General features: G+C 40.2%; 1 protein-coding gene across 2 annotated transcripts; it reads left to right on the plus strand.

Annotated features, from left to right (window-relative positions):
- The first annotated feature begins 314 nt into the window (after window positions 1-314).
- LOC118424480 (glycoprotein-N-acetylgalactosamine 3-beta-galactosyltransferase 1-like) lies at window positions 315-13345 on the plus strand. Of its 2 annotated transcripts, none has more exons than XM_035833051.1 (3): window positions 315-502; window positions 1381-2185; window positions 12322-13345. In XM_035833051.1, the coding sequence occupies exons 2-3, from the start codon at window positions 1394-1396 to the stop codon at window positions 13120-13122; spliced, it is 1593 nt and encodes a 530-aa protein (XP_035688944.1). In that variant the 5' UTR covers window positions 315-502; window positions 1381-1393; the 3' UTR covers window positions 13123-13345. The 2 variants fall into 2 exon arrangements, with proteins under 2 accessions (XP_035688944.1, XP_035688943.1); XM_035833050.1 differs by lacking the exons at window positions 315-502; window positions 1381-2185 and adding exons at window positions 3951-4257; window positions 8524-9176.
- The last annotated feature ends 1101 nt before the right edge of the window (window positions 13346-14446 follow it).

A 14446-nucleotide genomic window follows, 5' to 3' on the forward strand; every position in this document is an offset into this window, starting at 1 on the left:
CATTTTAAAGTGTTGCACTAGTGTAGTGTATACAAAGGGCCCGGCCGGATGTTTGGCGAGCGAGATTTTATCACACTACATACTGTAAGCTTGAATTGGGAACTGTGACATGCCTTGCTACAGTAATCCGCTAGATGTCACTAGTGCACAGGTAAACGGTCTGCTTGGACGATAACACTATATTGGAGGGCTTTATATATATAAACAAACGCTGTATCTTATATCCTTACAAATTCAGTTATATTTCAAATAAGCCATCAAAGAATGCAGGATTTGAGTAATTTAATATTCTAAGCTACAGATTGAAATCATTGATACTAAAATGTAAGCGTTATTTTAATCCACCCTACCTGTTTTGTAAATGAAACAATCCGTCCCACGATACAACATGGCGGCGAAAAATCAATCTTGAAACGAATTTTCCAACAGGCGAGCACTTTTCTTACCAACTGTAAAGTTAGAGGATAATCTGAAGACCCGAACTGTTCACAAGGAGTCACAGGTAAGTTTTGTCAGAAAGATCGAGTATAAAATGTGCTAGGAACGCTTGTTAGTGGTGTAAGTACTAGCGTTAACGATATATGATGACGTTAACTTTATATCACTCTGGTGCGTAAACAAAACATTATTTTGGGTGGGAAGGGCAAATAAAGTTGCGTGACTTTGTTACTTTCTCATAAAGTTTATCTCAAGTTTCATCTTCAAATGGACAATTTCTAACATTGACAAAACAGTAGCAATCTGATCGCTTTGGACTTGGAGAGATCAAATCGTGTATAATTTCAGCTCCGCCCCTCCCCCTCAGTTAGACTTGGTTAGACATGAAACTAAAATTAGAAAATATACATACATGTATAACTGTTAAGTTAAGTTAGTTAAACCCTTCCCGCGCCAAGGACGGTGCCCATTTCTGGCGCATAGGGCGGTGCCCATCTCTGTTTCGTTAGCCCTGGGCCACACACAACGCAATCACTACAGCAGGGGGCTAGTCCACTGGTAGTGGTGTGTGTTCAACTTCCATACTCTTTCCCGAATGCTGAGTGCTAAGCAGAGAAAGCAGCATGTACCATTTTTATAGTCTTTGGTATGACTCGGCCGGGATCAAACTCACGACCTTCCGAATGCAAGGCGAACACTCTACCCACTAGACCATTGCACCGGCTATGTATAACTGTTACTTCATGTTATTGTCACTGTTTCATGACAATTTTAATCTCTGTAATAACTCCCGGGCTACAAAAAGGTATTTAACTTTTAAGTTTAAGTTTAACAATAGATGATGTTCAAGAAGACGATGCAAACATGCTTTTATTGTTGCATTAGCCTTGTCACTGGTCAAATCATTTAAGCCAATCACTAAATGACATTGTATCATGCTAGACCACATACAGAAATGGGTGCCCCGCCAAGTGTGCTGCGTTGGGTGACGGTTGTCGGTGGTTTGGGCGCGGGGGTCCTCATCCACCTCATGATGACCCAGATCCAGCATAACGGAGTCTTCGAAAACTCCTACATGAGACACCGCACCATCCACGTGGCCAAGGAGGAGGTGTCCCGAGTCTACATGAAGCAGGACGCCATGGAGGACAAGTTGTCCCGTACGCGGGTCCTCTGCCTCGTCATCTCATCACCGAAGGGTAGGTCCAATCGCGAACACATCAGCTCCACATGGGGTCGACACTGCGAGAAACTTTTGTTTGTCCACAACAAGAAAGAAGAGGACCTCCCAACGCTTGTGTTAGACCAGAAGGACTCTGAGGTCAACAAGAACTGGATGAGCCACAAGATCATGTTTGAGAAAGTCTTCACAGAGTATGAGGAGAAGTATGATTGGTTCTTTGTCATTGAGGACACTTCGTGGGTTATCATCGAAAACTTGCGCTACTTTCTCCTGACATACAACAGTACCTCTCCTATTTACTTTGGGCACATTACGGCAGACAACTATCCCGACAGAGGCGCTGGGTTTGTCGTCAGTCAAAAGGCAATACAGCTGTTACATCTTGTGTTCGAAGATGACAAGCTGTGTCCGGATGACAGCAAGCTGATGGGGGCGAAGAATCCGGATCACCACCTAGCAAAATGCCTGAATAATGCAGGGGTGGAGATCGGAGACAGCCGAGACATCCGGGGCCGCCAACGATTCAACTTGGAGACGCCACAAGAGCTCATCAGTCACAACCAGGTGGGTGGTCATGGGCCTTGTGTAATGCTTTTTGCCTTTCATTGTCCATTTCATGATGCTAACAAAACCATCTTTTATTCATTCCAACTTGCCTTCCTTGCTCATGGCAAAAATTCCCTTGTTGAGGACATTAAAAATAAAAAAAAAGAAGGAAAATTCTAGAAAAAGGAATTTTCCACAAAAATATTGTTTTGCAAGAAAGTGGTAGAAACAGAAAAAAACAATATCCTGGTTCCCGGGATTTGAACCCGTGCCGAATCCGGGTCACCAGATCACAAACCCGGCAGCGATGACGCAAAAGGCTCATACTCATAGCAATATTGTTGACAAAAGATACTACATCCTTATCCTGTATTTACATGTACATAACCTCCTTGGTGCATTTGAGGTGAAAACTGTCGGAAACATTTTTTTTTATTCCTCTTGTCACTTTGTGTTGTGTGCGCTGTGGAGTGGTTGAAGAAAATGTTAGAGAATACATTATCATGTATGTGATCATCATGATGGATGGATGGTCTGTGAGGGTTTGGATGAACAGAAAGGATGCTTGCAAGCAACTATTTGGTTGTTGACTAAATTGTTATCGGTTTGTTTGATCTGTGTTGGGTGCAAATATTTTTGAATGTTTACTGTAATGTCTGGAGGGAAAGAGTGGACCTGGTCCGGGCAAGCCGCCCGTGATGATGATGACTGTAACATCATCATAAATACATATTCAAGATGGGAAGGGCCAGAAAGGATATTGGACATTAGAGATGGCCTGCTATAGGATATGTAGAAAATGAATTTAGAATGTGAAAAAGAATGTGATAGGTATCAATAAAAAATGAATTTTAAAAAACAACAACAACGTTTTCCTCTGATGTTTATGAAGACATTCACACACATGGGGACTGCATCATATAGTACATGTACACACAGTAATCCTGATAACTTCACATATTGTACATCTCTCAGGGATAGAGCAAGGCTTGGGGATAAAGAATTAGAGATAGACAGTTGTTCTTCAGTCACTGAAGTTTTATCGTACTTGTATGTGTTTTTTTTTTACAACACAACTGATTAAAAGTGTCCATAACCAGTGTGTGGCAGTCTTTCATACATTTTAGTTATGTAGGGAGAACATTTCGTCCTGTCTATTCACCTGTTATATTGTAATGTTATATCAATATTGATCAATCTATAAATTCTAAAAATTGTTTTTGCACATACTCTTGTAATGTATGGCAGTTTTTGCTTTCCATGGCAAAAAGGAACCTTTGTTGACATCTTGACAAAATTGCAATCTTCTTATTGTTTATTCATGATAACATTAGATGAATGCATTAGTTTATGTTTTTGCAAGCAGTAAGATTAGACTTGTGATAGATACAAATCTAAATTCAAGCTAGAGCTCTTGATGAAAATCGGCAGCAATATCCAGCTTCTAACTAAGCTGATAATCTTCGGAGAAATATCATGCATGTTAAGAATATTGTTGTAAGTAGTTTAATATTTGATTGATAACAACTTTTTAAAGTTCCATTCATCAAGTGGTTTCCTGTAGAACCCCCATGATGCCTCTGTGCCACTCTGTGTCACTCTTTGGGACTGAAGGCCCCATAGGTTCCCTATGCTTTCACAATGATCCCAATCTTTTTTTAACAGAACTGTGTAAATTATGATTTAGTTAAACTAACTCCACAACAGTTAAAGCTCATCAATAGTTCAACAAAATATATCGATCTTAATTGATGTGATCGCAGTTTTATCAATGTATGGAATCACTCATCGTGCAAATTAGGATGCACCTATGCTATCGTGGTTGAAGTGTTCCAAGATGGCGGCCGGGGTGACGAAAAACTCCCTTGTCACCTTCGCCTTGGGTATTTTCTTCGGTTTCGGGATATCCTACGTCTTTGTGAACTATATTTCGACACCATCGCATGGTCCCGGTCCTCCCGATCGAAGAGCCATCGAGAGCAACGAGGTAGAAGTGGCGAAACAGCCGTACGACCACCCGGAAGTGAACCTTTCTGACTCGCCGCGCAAGGCGCTAGAGTGGACCGACTTGGACGATGCCCACCACAAAGGTGCGTATTTCATGTTTATCAGCTGTGTAGATAACTTGTAGTGCCAACTATTGCAAGGAAACTAGAAAAATACGTCAAAAGTACATGAATCGCGATTGGTTTTGATTGTTTAAATGGAGAAAGATAGAAAAATGCAAAATTTTGGATGTAAGGGGCGTTTACTGTCACATGTATGAAACATGGGGTGACACAAAAGCGTAAATTAATGGGTTGTATTTATTTCCTGGAAGACGACCTAACCTTGAATGATGCTGCAACAGTATGGGATCCGTATACAAAGAAAGACAAAGATAAACTGGAAAGGGTACAGAACCAAGCTGAAATTTTTCCTATGTATAATTCGACACCCTCAATCTTGTGCATGATGTTTGTAAAATGTTAGATATATTAATATCTTATTAAAACCTCTTTGGTACGAGTGTCGTTTTAGTTAGTTAACCAGGACTCCCATAGTCTTGAGAGCATCGCACGTGTAACAGTTCATACTCTATCACCCCATTACTAGTTTCATCAAAACTCACTGGGGTGACACTCAGGCAAAATGTTAGATGTCTTCTACAAGAAAACTTATGTACTTTATACCTGTATACGATCTGTCTTATGCACATAAGAACTGGCAGAATATATTGCTCGTGTGATTCAACCAATGGCTCATAGAGTTTACTTTAACCCTGAAAAATGTTCATGTCATGTTCATGAGAAATAACACACAGATTTCACATGTAAATACAAGCTTAGCAGTCAAGTCCCAGAAACAGCCATAGCCCCCATGTGTAGGCATGAGCACCCAGCTGATGTAAATTGGAGCATCGTGTGAGGTAGTATTGAAATAGAGACTCTGTCCTGCCTTCCTGTTTTGATTCCAGTTAGTAAAACATGTCTTATAAAGTGATTACACCGAGGCCTCACCGGAAGCAAAGACTGACAGACGTTGAAGTTTTGTTGTTACGAGAAAGACTGGATATGATTTCCTTTTTTGGCAAATAACCGTTACTGTTCCCAAAAAAGAGAAATAGTTTGGAGATGAATGAAGTAGAAAAGAAATTTAGAGTTAAGACTATATATTTATAGGATAGATGTAAGAAAATTCTTGTACACAACCAGGATGTACTTACTTTACATCATGGTTGTGTACAAGACTTCTCCTATATCGTATATTCTACCAACCTGATGAAATTATTTTCTGCTGTCTATTTGATTTTATAATTGATAGAATTTAAGTTTGTATTCATACGTCTTACAATATGGCTAGCAATACCTGCTTCTATATACAGTTTGTAAAGTCTTGCATATTCATATCTCTGTTCAGACTGCATGATATAGTGCACTACCTGTAACAAACATTCCAAGGTAATGGTATTGTGGGTTGTGGGAAAGCCACCTGTTCAGAACAGGTATATTTGCATATAGAACACTTGCCTTTTGTGGAGCTGGTGACTTACTAACCTCACCATGACCCAGACAGTTACAGCTGACCTGTTTTCCCTTGTAAGTGTACCTGATTTAGAGGGACTTGCCATGGCACTGCTACACAAACACTGAACATCTGCTATCTATCACTACATTTCAGAATGGGTGGCCATACTATGGTGAGCTGCTGTATTGGTATCTCTATCAGTATCTCTAGTCTATGGTATCTCTATTGTGTGGGTATCTCTGCCATATCACGCCCATTCTGGGGTTTGAAGAATTCATATACTTGGAGGTACCAAAAAAATGGTTTTCCCTTGAAAGCACAGTTATTGACAGTGTCCGTTTTGTACTTTGAAGCCTATTAAGTAGGCAGGAAATTCAGTAGGTTCAATTTTCAAAATTTTCCAGTCCCCTCTCGTGTGGCACTGTCTCATGCCTTTGGCATTCACTTTAAAACAACAGTGAAAACAAAATGTGGGTTGGGGCAAGCATATCGGTATCTCTTCTGTATTGCTGGCATCTATATACAGTAGTTTATCTACATTATGTATCTCTATCTCTGCTACCATGCTGGTGATGTTACCTGCTTCATTAGCATCTACACACTGGGGAATTTTTACCTTGTTGGTTTCAATTACCTTATGCCCGCAGGGGACAGTGATGATTAGAAAGGCTGTCAGAAGAAGTCCATGCCTAGTAATAGTAGGACTGGTTCTGGTAAACTTACCGTAAAGTAATTATAACTGATGCAATGGCAGAGTAGGTAGAGTGTTCGCCTTGCATATGATTTGGTAGGTCGTGAGTTCGATCCCCATCGGAGTCATACCAAAGACTTTAAAAATGGTACATTTGTAGATTCTAAATTGTTCATGTTGCTTTCTCTGCTTAGCACTCAGCACTAATGAGACAGAGTATGGTATTAAAACACACATCACTACCAGTGGACTAGCCCCCTGCTGTAGTGGCTTGCACAGACGTGTGGCCCAAGGGCCACAGAAATGGAGATAGGCGCCGCCCCTAAGCATCTGTTACAATTGTATGGGCAACTTTAAATTTTAACTTTAGGACTTGTGAAAGCCCTAAACTGGCCCGTGAAAAATGGTTGTTTGTGGCAGGCTTTCTTGATATCAAGATAGTGAATGCCAATGTATAATTGTTCAGTATTGGCATCATACTTCTACATGTAATTTTCAAAGCTTGTTTATTGATTTATTGTGTTTAGATTTCATTATCTTGATAATCACCTTTGCTTCTAGACATAATGTGCCTTTCTGACTGAGAAAAAATGACAATGCATGTTCGCACATGCAGTTTAGAAAATGACAAGCTAGAGTCTAACACAATGGTGTTTACCTGGGAAAACTGCTAAATTATTTAGATCTGACATATACTGCAACTCTGTTCCCAACAGCTAAATAGCCTGGGGACATTGCAGTCATGGGACCTGTACAGGGGGCACAATAAATTGTTCTCAATTGAGTGGTAACCTTTAACAAAAGACTGGCTGTGTTTGCTCTAAACCCATCTAGCACTACACCCTCTTGAACAAACATTTCAAACACCTGCATGCATCACAAAGAAACTCAGTGGACACAGTGGCACTAGAATGTTTGAAAGCTTCGGTACAGCTATTCTTGTTATGCTTTAAACTTAAAGGAGCCTTAAAGCAGGGATGCGAATGCTTTTATTTTCCGACAAATATTTCTTTTACTAAGTGAGAAATGCATATTACTTTCTCGTCTATTACTGTGATAGTGTCAGAAATCTAGATAGATGTAGCATTTTACTTTTTTTTAGTTTGTGCTGCACTGCACACCGCTACCAGATCAAAGCTCTGTAGTCTGTACTACAGTGTGTATAACTGTATTCTGACCTTTAAAGTTACATTGTGCTAGTCTGATTGTATCAATTTTATGGACAGGCAATGATTGATCTTTACCGCTCAGCTTTGATAAGTGGTATTTTTAGTGCTTTGAACCTTTCTCCATCCTGTTATCACCGCCTGCATATTCCTACTTCAAAGTGCATCTTCTGACTTCAAAGTGTGCTCTCGAAGAGGTACTAGGATGTGCAAACAAGGATGAGCACGTGGCACTTGTATCAGTGCTGTTGCAAGTTCTGCCAAGTCATGCTGAAGCCGTGTTTTACATCAAATTATGGAGGATGAAGATGTCAGAAAGATGTCAAAAATTTCAAACTAAAAAGAAAATATGAAGATCGTTTATGCAATCTGATAAATGCTTTTCCAACAGGCAACAGCCCTGCTTTCAATTTTGAAGGTTACTGTAGACAACACTTGACGGGCAGGGCATATGGGTTCACTTACATTGCTTGTAAGAGTCTGCTTGAGGACATTACTAATGAGGGCCTGGCAAACAGATCATTACTCAAGCCCCCTCTACTAGCATAGGTAGGCACTTAGCCTTGTCTTGAGTGTTTGCTCTGGAATTAAAATGTGGAATTTCTGCTGGAGGATAAGATACTTGCTTGGCTGCCTTGTCAGACTTAATTTACATTGAATTCTAGTGTGCATAATGAAATACACAAATGGGAACACCTTGAAGTCATTATCTTGGAGAACAGTATAGGATATTTAAAAAGACAAGTATAGGTTAAGAACTTTCACATTGCATTGTCATTGAAATTGCTTCAGAAAGTATAAAGAATACTTTTTACTTCTATGCACTAAGGTTGGCTTACTTCACACAAATTCTACTGGACGGTCTTAAAATAGAAGCTTGGTTCAACAAGATGGAGCTCAGAAGTTTAAAGAAAATATTTAAGATTTGCCAGAAATGTTTCTGTGATGTATATGTATGTATATGAATATATTTTTGTGCACACCCTCCACAGGCCAAGACAAGGAAGCTCAGGAGTTGTACGACAATGTTCGCGTGCTTTGCTGGGTCATGACGCAACCCGACAACCTCGACAAGAAGGCCAAACACGTGAAGGCCACGTGGGCCAAACGCTGCAACAAAATCCTTTACATGAGCTCCAACGCCGAGCCCAACTTTCCCGTCATCGGCCTCGGAACGGGGGAGGGCCGCGACAAACTCTGGGCGAAAACGAAAGCCGCGTACGAGTACATATACAAGAACCACATAGACGATGCAGACTGGTTCATGAAGGCTGACGACGACACGTTCGTCGTGGTAGAAAACTTGAGATACATGCTGAAAGACTACGACCCCACCGAGGCGGTCTACTTCGGTCGGCGCTTCAAACCGTTTGTCAAACAGGGCTACATGAGCGGCGGCGCCGGCTACGTCCTCAGCAAGGAAGCGGTGAAGAAATTCGTGGAGGGGAACTGTAAAGCGCGGTCCATCATGGAGGACGTGGAGATGGGGAGATGTATGGAGCAGGTCGGGGTACGAGCGGAGGACTCGCGAGATAAACTAGGTCGCGAGAGATTCCACCCCTTCGTGCCAGAGCACCACCTCATTCCAGGGAGAGTACCAAAAGGGAACTGGTACTGGAAGTATCAGTTTTACACAGCCCATGACGTAAGTTGGATGGAAGCGGGGCCTTTCTAATCATCCACAAGGTTTAATTAGGAGAGTTGTAAGATGTAGATCTCTCTTGTGTCGGGCTCCATGGATCAAATTAAGCACAGTGCGATTTAGGCAACAGATATTCACTTGTATTAACCGACAGTACAGTGGTAGTAATATCTCTGTTGCTGTGGGTGGGTTAGATCCCCCTTTTGGCTGAAAGTAAACTAATTTGAGCAAAAGGGTGTATAGTTACATGTAACGCCCTGGGCAAAGAAACTCTATATGGTCTCAAGTGTCATGCTTTGTGTTAGGGAGGTTGATGTAATAAGTCTGGTTGTATAGGTGTTTGGTCTGGGAAAATGAGGTTTTTGGGAAACAGTAGCCCTGAAATGTGCTTTGAATCTGGATAAGTTAGGGTGAGCAATGTGTGTGTGTGTGGTGGTGGGTTTAATTTTTTTTTGGGGGGGGGGGGGGTTGTTTGGGCATTGTTACATGTACTACAAAACTTTCAAATGGCACTTGTGTCTATATTTAATTAACCTTTATTACTAAATTGTCAGTACAAAATTGGGTGCCACACATATAGAGTGTTGAGGGTTGTACTGTACGTTTGTACCTGAAAGTATAGGTGGTATCTGTAGCTCTACAACTATTGAACATTGGGATGTGAGATATGATGACATGTATGTATAGTGCAGTATGGCATATGGTATGACTTGGTAGGATGTACGTGTAGGAGCTTGTGGTATACATGTCTGTGTTTTGGCTGGATGTTGTGTATGTGATAGTTTGTTTGAAAAGGAATGCAAATTATAAAAGATGGATGAAAGCTTGATTGATGGAATGCACGAACGACTGTTTTGATTGTATGAGTATATTATAAGTTTTATAACCAATTTTTTATATGTGTGTCGTGTGGGCTGTTATGTGCTGTTTGTACAATTGCTCACTAACAAAGCCGCATGTTTCACCTGTTATTGTTTTATGTGCAAACACACTGCTATTCATTTTCTTATCCTTCCTGACCTTTGGTTTGCCATGTAAGCCTTTCAAGGAGAATTTCCGTTTCAAATTCCACTCACTGTTATAGGTTGATATTGTCTACAATAACCAAAATGTAAGCATAATTCAAAAACACTTGACCCATTTTCATTTCAAATTTTCCCATCCAAAGTATGAGAAGAACCTTGGAACAACCTTTGGCCAAAGGCCAGTTAAAGAAAAAGCTTGTGTCTGAACCAAATTCTAATTGTACTTTGACCTATGTCAACAAAGCAATATGGCTGTTCCCACACTTAGTTTTGTCTGAAAGATAAACTTGCATCACCCAGTAATTAATTGTAATTAATCAACTGTAAGGACAGCCATGAAGTGACAAATAATTTTTTATCTTTCTATGCCAATGTTGCCCCATCAATTGGAGAAAAAAGCTTCAGAAAGTTCACCAAAACATTGGGGCTTATTTCTATCAAAGATATGACGACGATTTCTCTCAATGGTCATTTTAAGTTTGAATGATATTTATATTATTAATTTTCTAGTTGATTGTATAGACATTTATGGTATCCCACTCTTCTCACAAACATATGAAAGGTGGTCACAGAAATCTGTCATGCATGTGAATTGTTTCCTTTTTATTATTTGCCATTATATGTCCGTATTTCGATTGTTTATTTTACTCTAATGTTTTTTATGTGTGTTTTCTTGACTGTTCCATAACCTCTGCATTATTTTTTTACTAATCTTTTTAAAGTTTGACAGTTTAGTTGTCGATTAACGGTGGAATGCAAGAATGATTGGTTTAAATATCAGTGTGTTGTATTAACCAAGCAGACTAACATCCCAACTACAGACATTCCAACAGTTTACAGTGTTGTGTCTTCATCTCACAGACGACTTACCTTTCATCCACTAACATTTCATTCCATCACTGTGGACAAATAGGGTTAAACGATTGCTGCCTTGCACAGAAAAGTAACCAGTTTGTAAAACCTACATCAGGGCTCGAAATACCACCTGCATATGCAAGTTAGTGCAGGTAAAATTGGAGCTGTGCAGGTATTTCTGGTGTCTACCTGCACCTAACCTGCACTGGTCCTTGTGCTGGGTTCTATCATGTCGGTGTACAACGTACATGGATGGTTATTAGCTGCATTGACTTTTACCATCTATATAGTATAAAAGAAAAATAGCAATGGTTCATGAACAATTTTAATATGATCCATACTTCGTAAATTCAGAGTGGTGCAGGTAAAATTTGTCTGGTGCAGGTAATTTCCAGTGTTACCTGCATCAGTGCAGGTACACAAAAAAAAGTATTTCGAGCCCTGTATAGTGTTGTTTTCACAATAACCCCACTCCTCTTACTAGCTTGACAAGCTATATTGCCATGCCACGACAAGCTAACACAAGAACTGACCGACCGACCGATGGGCAGACGTTTAATGGCGACGAACTGTGTTCTATTTACAGGGACCAGACTGCTGTTCGGACTATGCCATCTCTTTCCACTATGTGTCCCCAGCTAATATGTATGTGCTGGAGTATATGACGTATCATCTCAGGCCATTTGGATACAACTACACTCCCCCAATCGATCTCAACAGACCAAGAACAAAAATCCCTCCTCCCCAATAAGCCAACCCCCTCATCTGAAATTCCGAGGTACTTTGTATGATCTATTTAGTTCACCACGGTAGTGCTTTCGTACGTGTCACCTGCATGCATGGTTTACTTACTCACTTATGGTGTTGGGAATCTTTTCCTTGTTTTATGTTGTTTCCTTTCTCTTATTTTAGGGTGCAGACCCATTGGTGTGGGCTGGGCTTTCCTTTGGATCTTTTGACTTTTCATCTTTGTTTCATCAGTATATTGCACTTACCAGACTTTCTGTATGCATTTCTTTTATAGATCACTGCATGCCCCATTTTTATATGATATCGGTGTTGTCTGTGTTTATTTTCATCCCCTTTGTAGGGTCCTCGGGCTATCCCTTCACTTGTGGTTTTGGAGTCAAAGCTGTATTCCTGTAACACGTGCCATCCCACTAGCTAACACATCTCTCTTATTTGCTGCCCCTTTTTTGCTAATATTATTAATGATTTGACCTTGTTTGCTAATGTGGTGTGGGTGTCCTGTCTCTTCCTTCCTGTAGGGCCCCGAATGCTGCTCCGACTTTGCCATCACTTTCCACTACATCACCCCAAATACTATGTACGTCCTAGAATACATGACCTATCACCTCCGACCTTACGGGTACAACTACCCACAGTTGTCTGGCATGGGAGGTGTGGGGGACAAAAAGCCCCACGTAGAGGAAAAACAGGAAAAGCAACCAGAAAAGGGAAAGGGGGACAAAGAGAAGGAGGCAGACACAAAGAAAACTAAAGAGGACCAAAAGGAGGAAAAGAAACCAGAAAAAGTCTTACCAGACAAGCAAAAAGAGACCAAGCCAGAAAAAGAAGAAGGTGAGAAAGAAAAGCCATTTAAGGGCAACGATAAGTTATCGGAGAAAGAAAGACTTGCAAATGAGAAGAACGAAATCATCCTAGATGATGATTACGAAGAGGAAGAAGATAATGAAAAGGAGGGAGAGAGAGAAGCCCATGATGAGGAAGATATAGACATAGAAGAGAATGAAAATGATGATGAAAGGGAAGAGCAAGGAAATGGGGATGGGGCAGGACCAAGGGATGAAGATTACAAGGAGGATGAAGAAGATTATGATGAGGAAGATGATGACAATGATGAAGAGCAAGATGATGAGAATGACAAGGAGGAGGGTGAAAAGGACGAGGATTATGATGATGAGGATGATGAAAAAGATGAAAAAGACTATAAGGATGAGGAAGATGATAAGGATGGGGATGAGGAGGAGTATGATAATGAGGAAGAAGAAAAAGATGAGAAAGAGAATGGAAACAATGATGAAGACTACTATGAGGATGACACGTAGCAAATAGTTTGGAAAAATAGACCTGAAGATCTGGTACTCCTTTGAATGTAGAAATTTATGATTGCAAATAGATAAGTTAGAAATAGAAACAATGAGGTTAAAACAATTCCACCCGTCTTTGAAGATTTTTAAAGGGGTTAAAACATGTATTCCAAAAGGTTCACTCAAAGTTGAGTTGGTTATCTTCTGAGAACAATTAAATTGACAGGCAATGTCATGTAAAGTATTCAGTGTTTTTGTGAAGCTGGTATGGTGTATTTCCTTTTTTCATCACATGCTCTTTGAAATTCATCAAAACTACACTTTTCATATCATTTTCATATCATAAACATAATCATGTTCTGACATGAACATTTGAACCCATATCTTTGTAAACTTATTGGTCTATACAAACCATTACCAAGTGCTGCTGATCCCCCCTTCATATTGTGGACGATCTTCGAGCGTACTTCGCAATTGTTGGAAGGTTGGCCGATTTTAATATCGACAGAGGGTCATGCATATTTTTTGCCTGAAATGTCATTTAAATATCCAAATGTCATTTAGAGCTCGCAGACTTAGCTGGTGTGTTACGCCGAATGGCGGTTATACCGGCTATATAGATACAGATACAGATACAGATACAGACTCGTCGTCCGATTGATTTTCGCGCAATGTGAAGGTGGTATAACAAAACCTTCTGTTCGGAGATGCTCCATCCATGGATCTTCTCTATGGTGTAACTGTTACCTCATCACTGTTCTTTGGTGTTTTTGTCTTGCCACATTCCTTCCTGAACCACCATACTGCTGAGGCCTAGGGAAAAATGTTGTGTTTCCTGTTCCAGACCTGAAAAAATCAGGGTCAGTAGAAAGGGATTACTAGTACCTTGTTCTTTTAAATCTTTTTTTAAAACTTTGGCCCAAACTCTTAAGTAATACTATACAGTTTAATAAAGAAAAACTGAAATGCACGAGGACGTGAGTTATATTTTCAAACTTCAATGTCAAACTTCAATTTTCTGCATAATGGTTACAAATCTGTGGATACCTTTATCCTTCATTAGATAAGACAAGCAGTTTTTTACTTGAGTAGGAATTAAAAATTGGAGCTGGAAACTATGTGATTCCACCATCCACCCAAAAAAGTCTAGGGTCGGCAGGTTTTTCTAGGGTAGGTCGGGAAACATAACATTTTTTCCCCTAGGCCTGAAGTAGAAATTTTGACCCCAAATATGTATTGGTAATATAGGGTTACTAGGCAGCAGGGAAAAAGAGTTCAAACATGTGTCTTTTTCGTGTGTTGTTCCATCGATATGTGTACAGTTTTGTACTTATCAAGGCCA

The sequence above is a fragment of the Branchiostoma floridae genome, chromosome 10 (genome assembly GCF_000003815.2).
Source record: "Branchiostoma floridae strain S238N-H82 chromosome 10, Bfl_VNyyK, whole genome shotgun sequence".
NCBI classification, from domain to species: domain Eukaryota; kingdom Metazoa; phylum Chordata; class Leptocardii; order Amphioxiformes; family Branchiostomatidae; genus Branchiostoma; species Branchiostoma floridae.

What these genes read in the sequence shown, in the direction of transcription:
- LOC118424480 (XM_035833050.1), top strand. Translation starts at nt 3,978, where the DNA reads ATGCTATCGTGGTTGAAGTGTTCCAAGATGGCGGCCGGGGTGACGAAA. An exon ending in GGACGATGCCCACCACAAAG is followed by an intron (nt 4,258 to 8,523) that starts GTGCGTATTTCA and finishes CACCCTCCACAG; the next exon opens with GCCAAGACAAGGAAGCTCAG. An exon ending in AGTTTTACACAGCCCATGAC is followed by an intron (nt 9,177 to 12,321) that starts GTAAGTTGGATG and finishes TCCTTCCTGTAG; the next exon opens with GGCCCCGAATGCTGCTCCGA.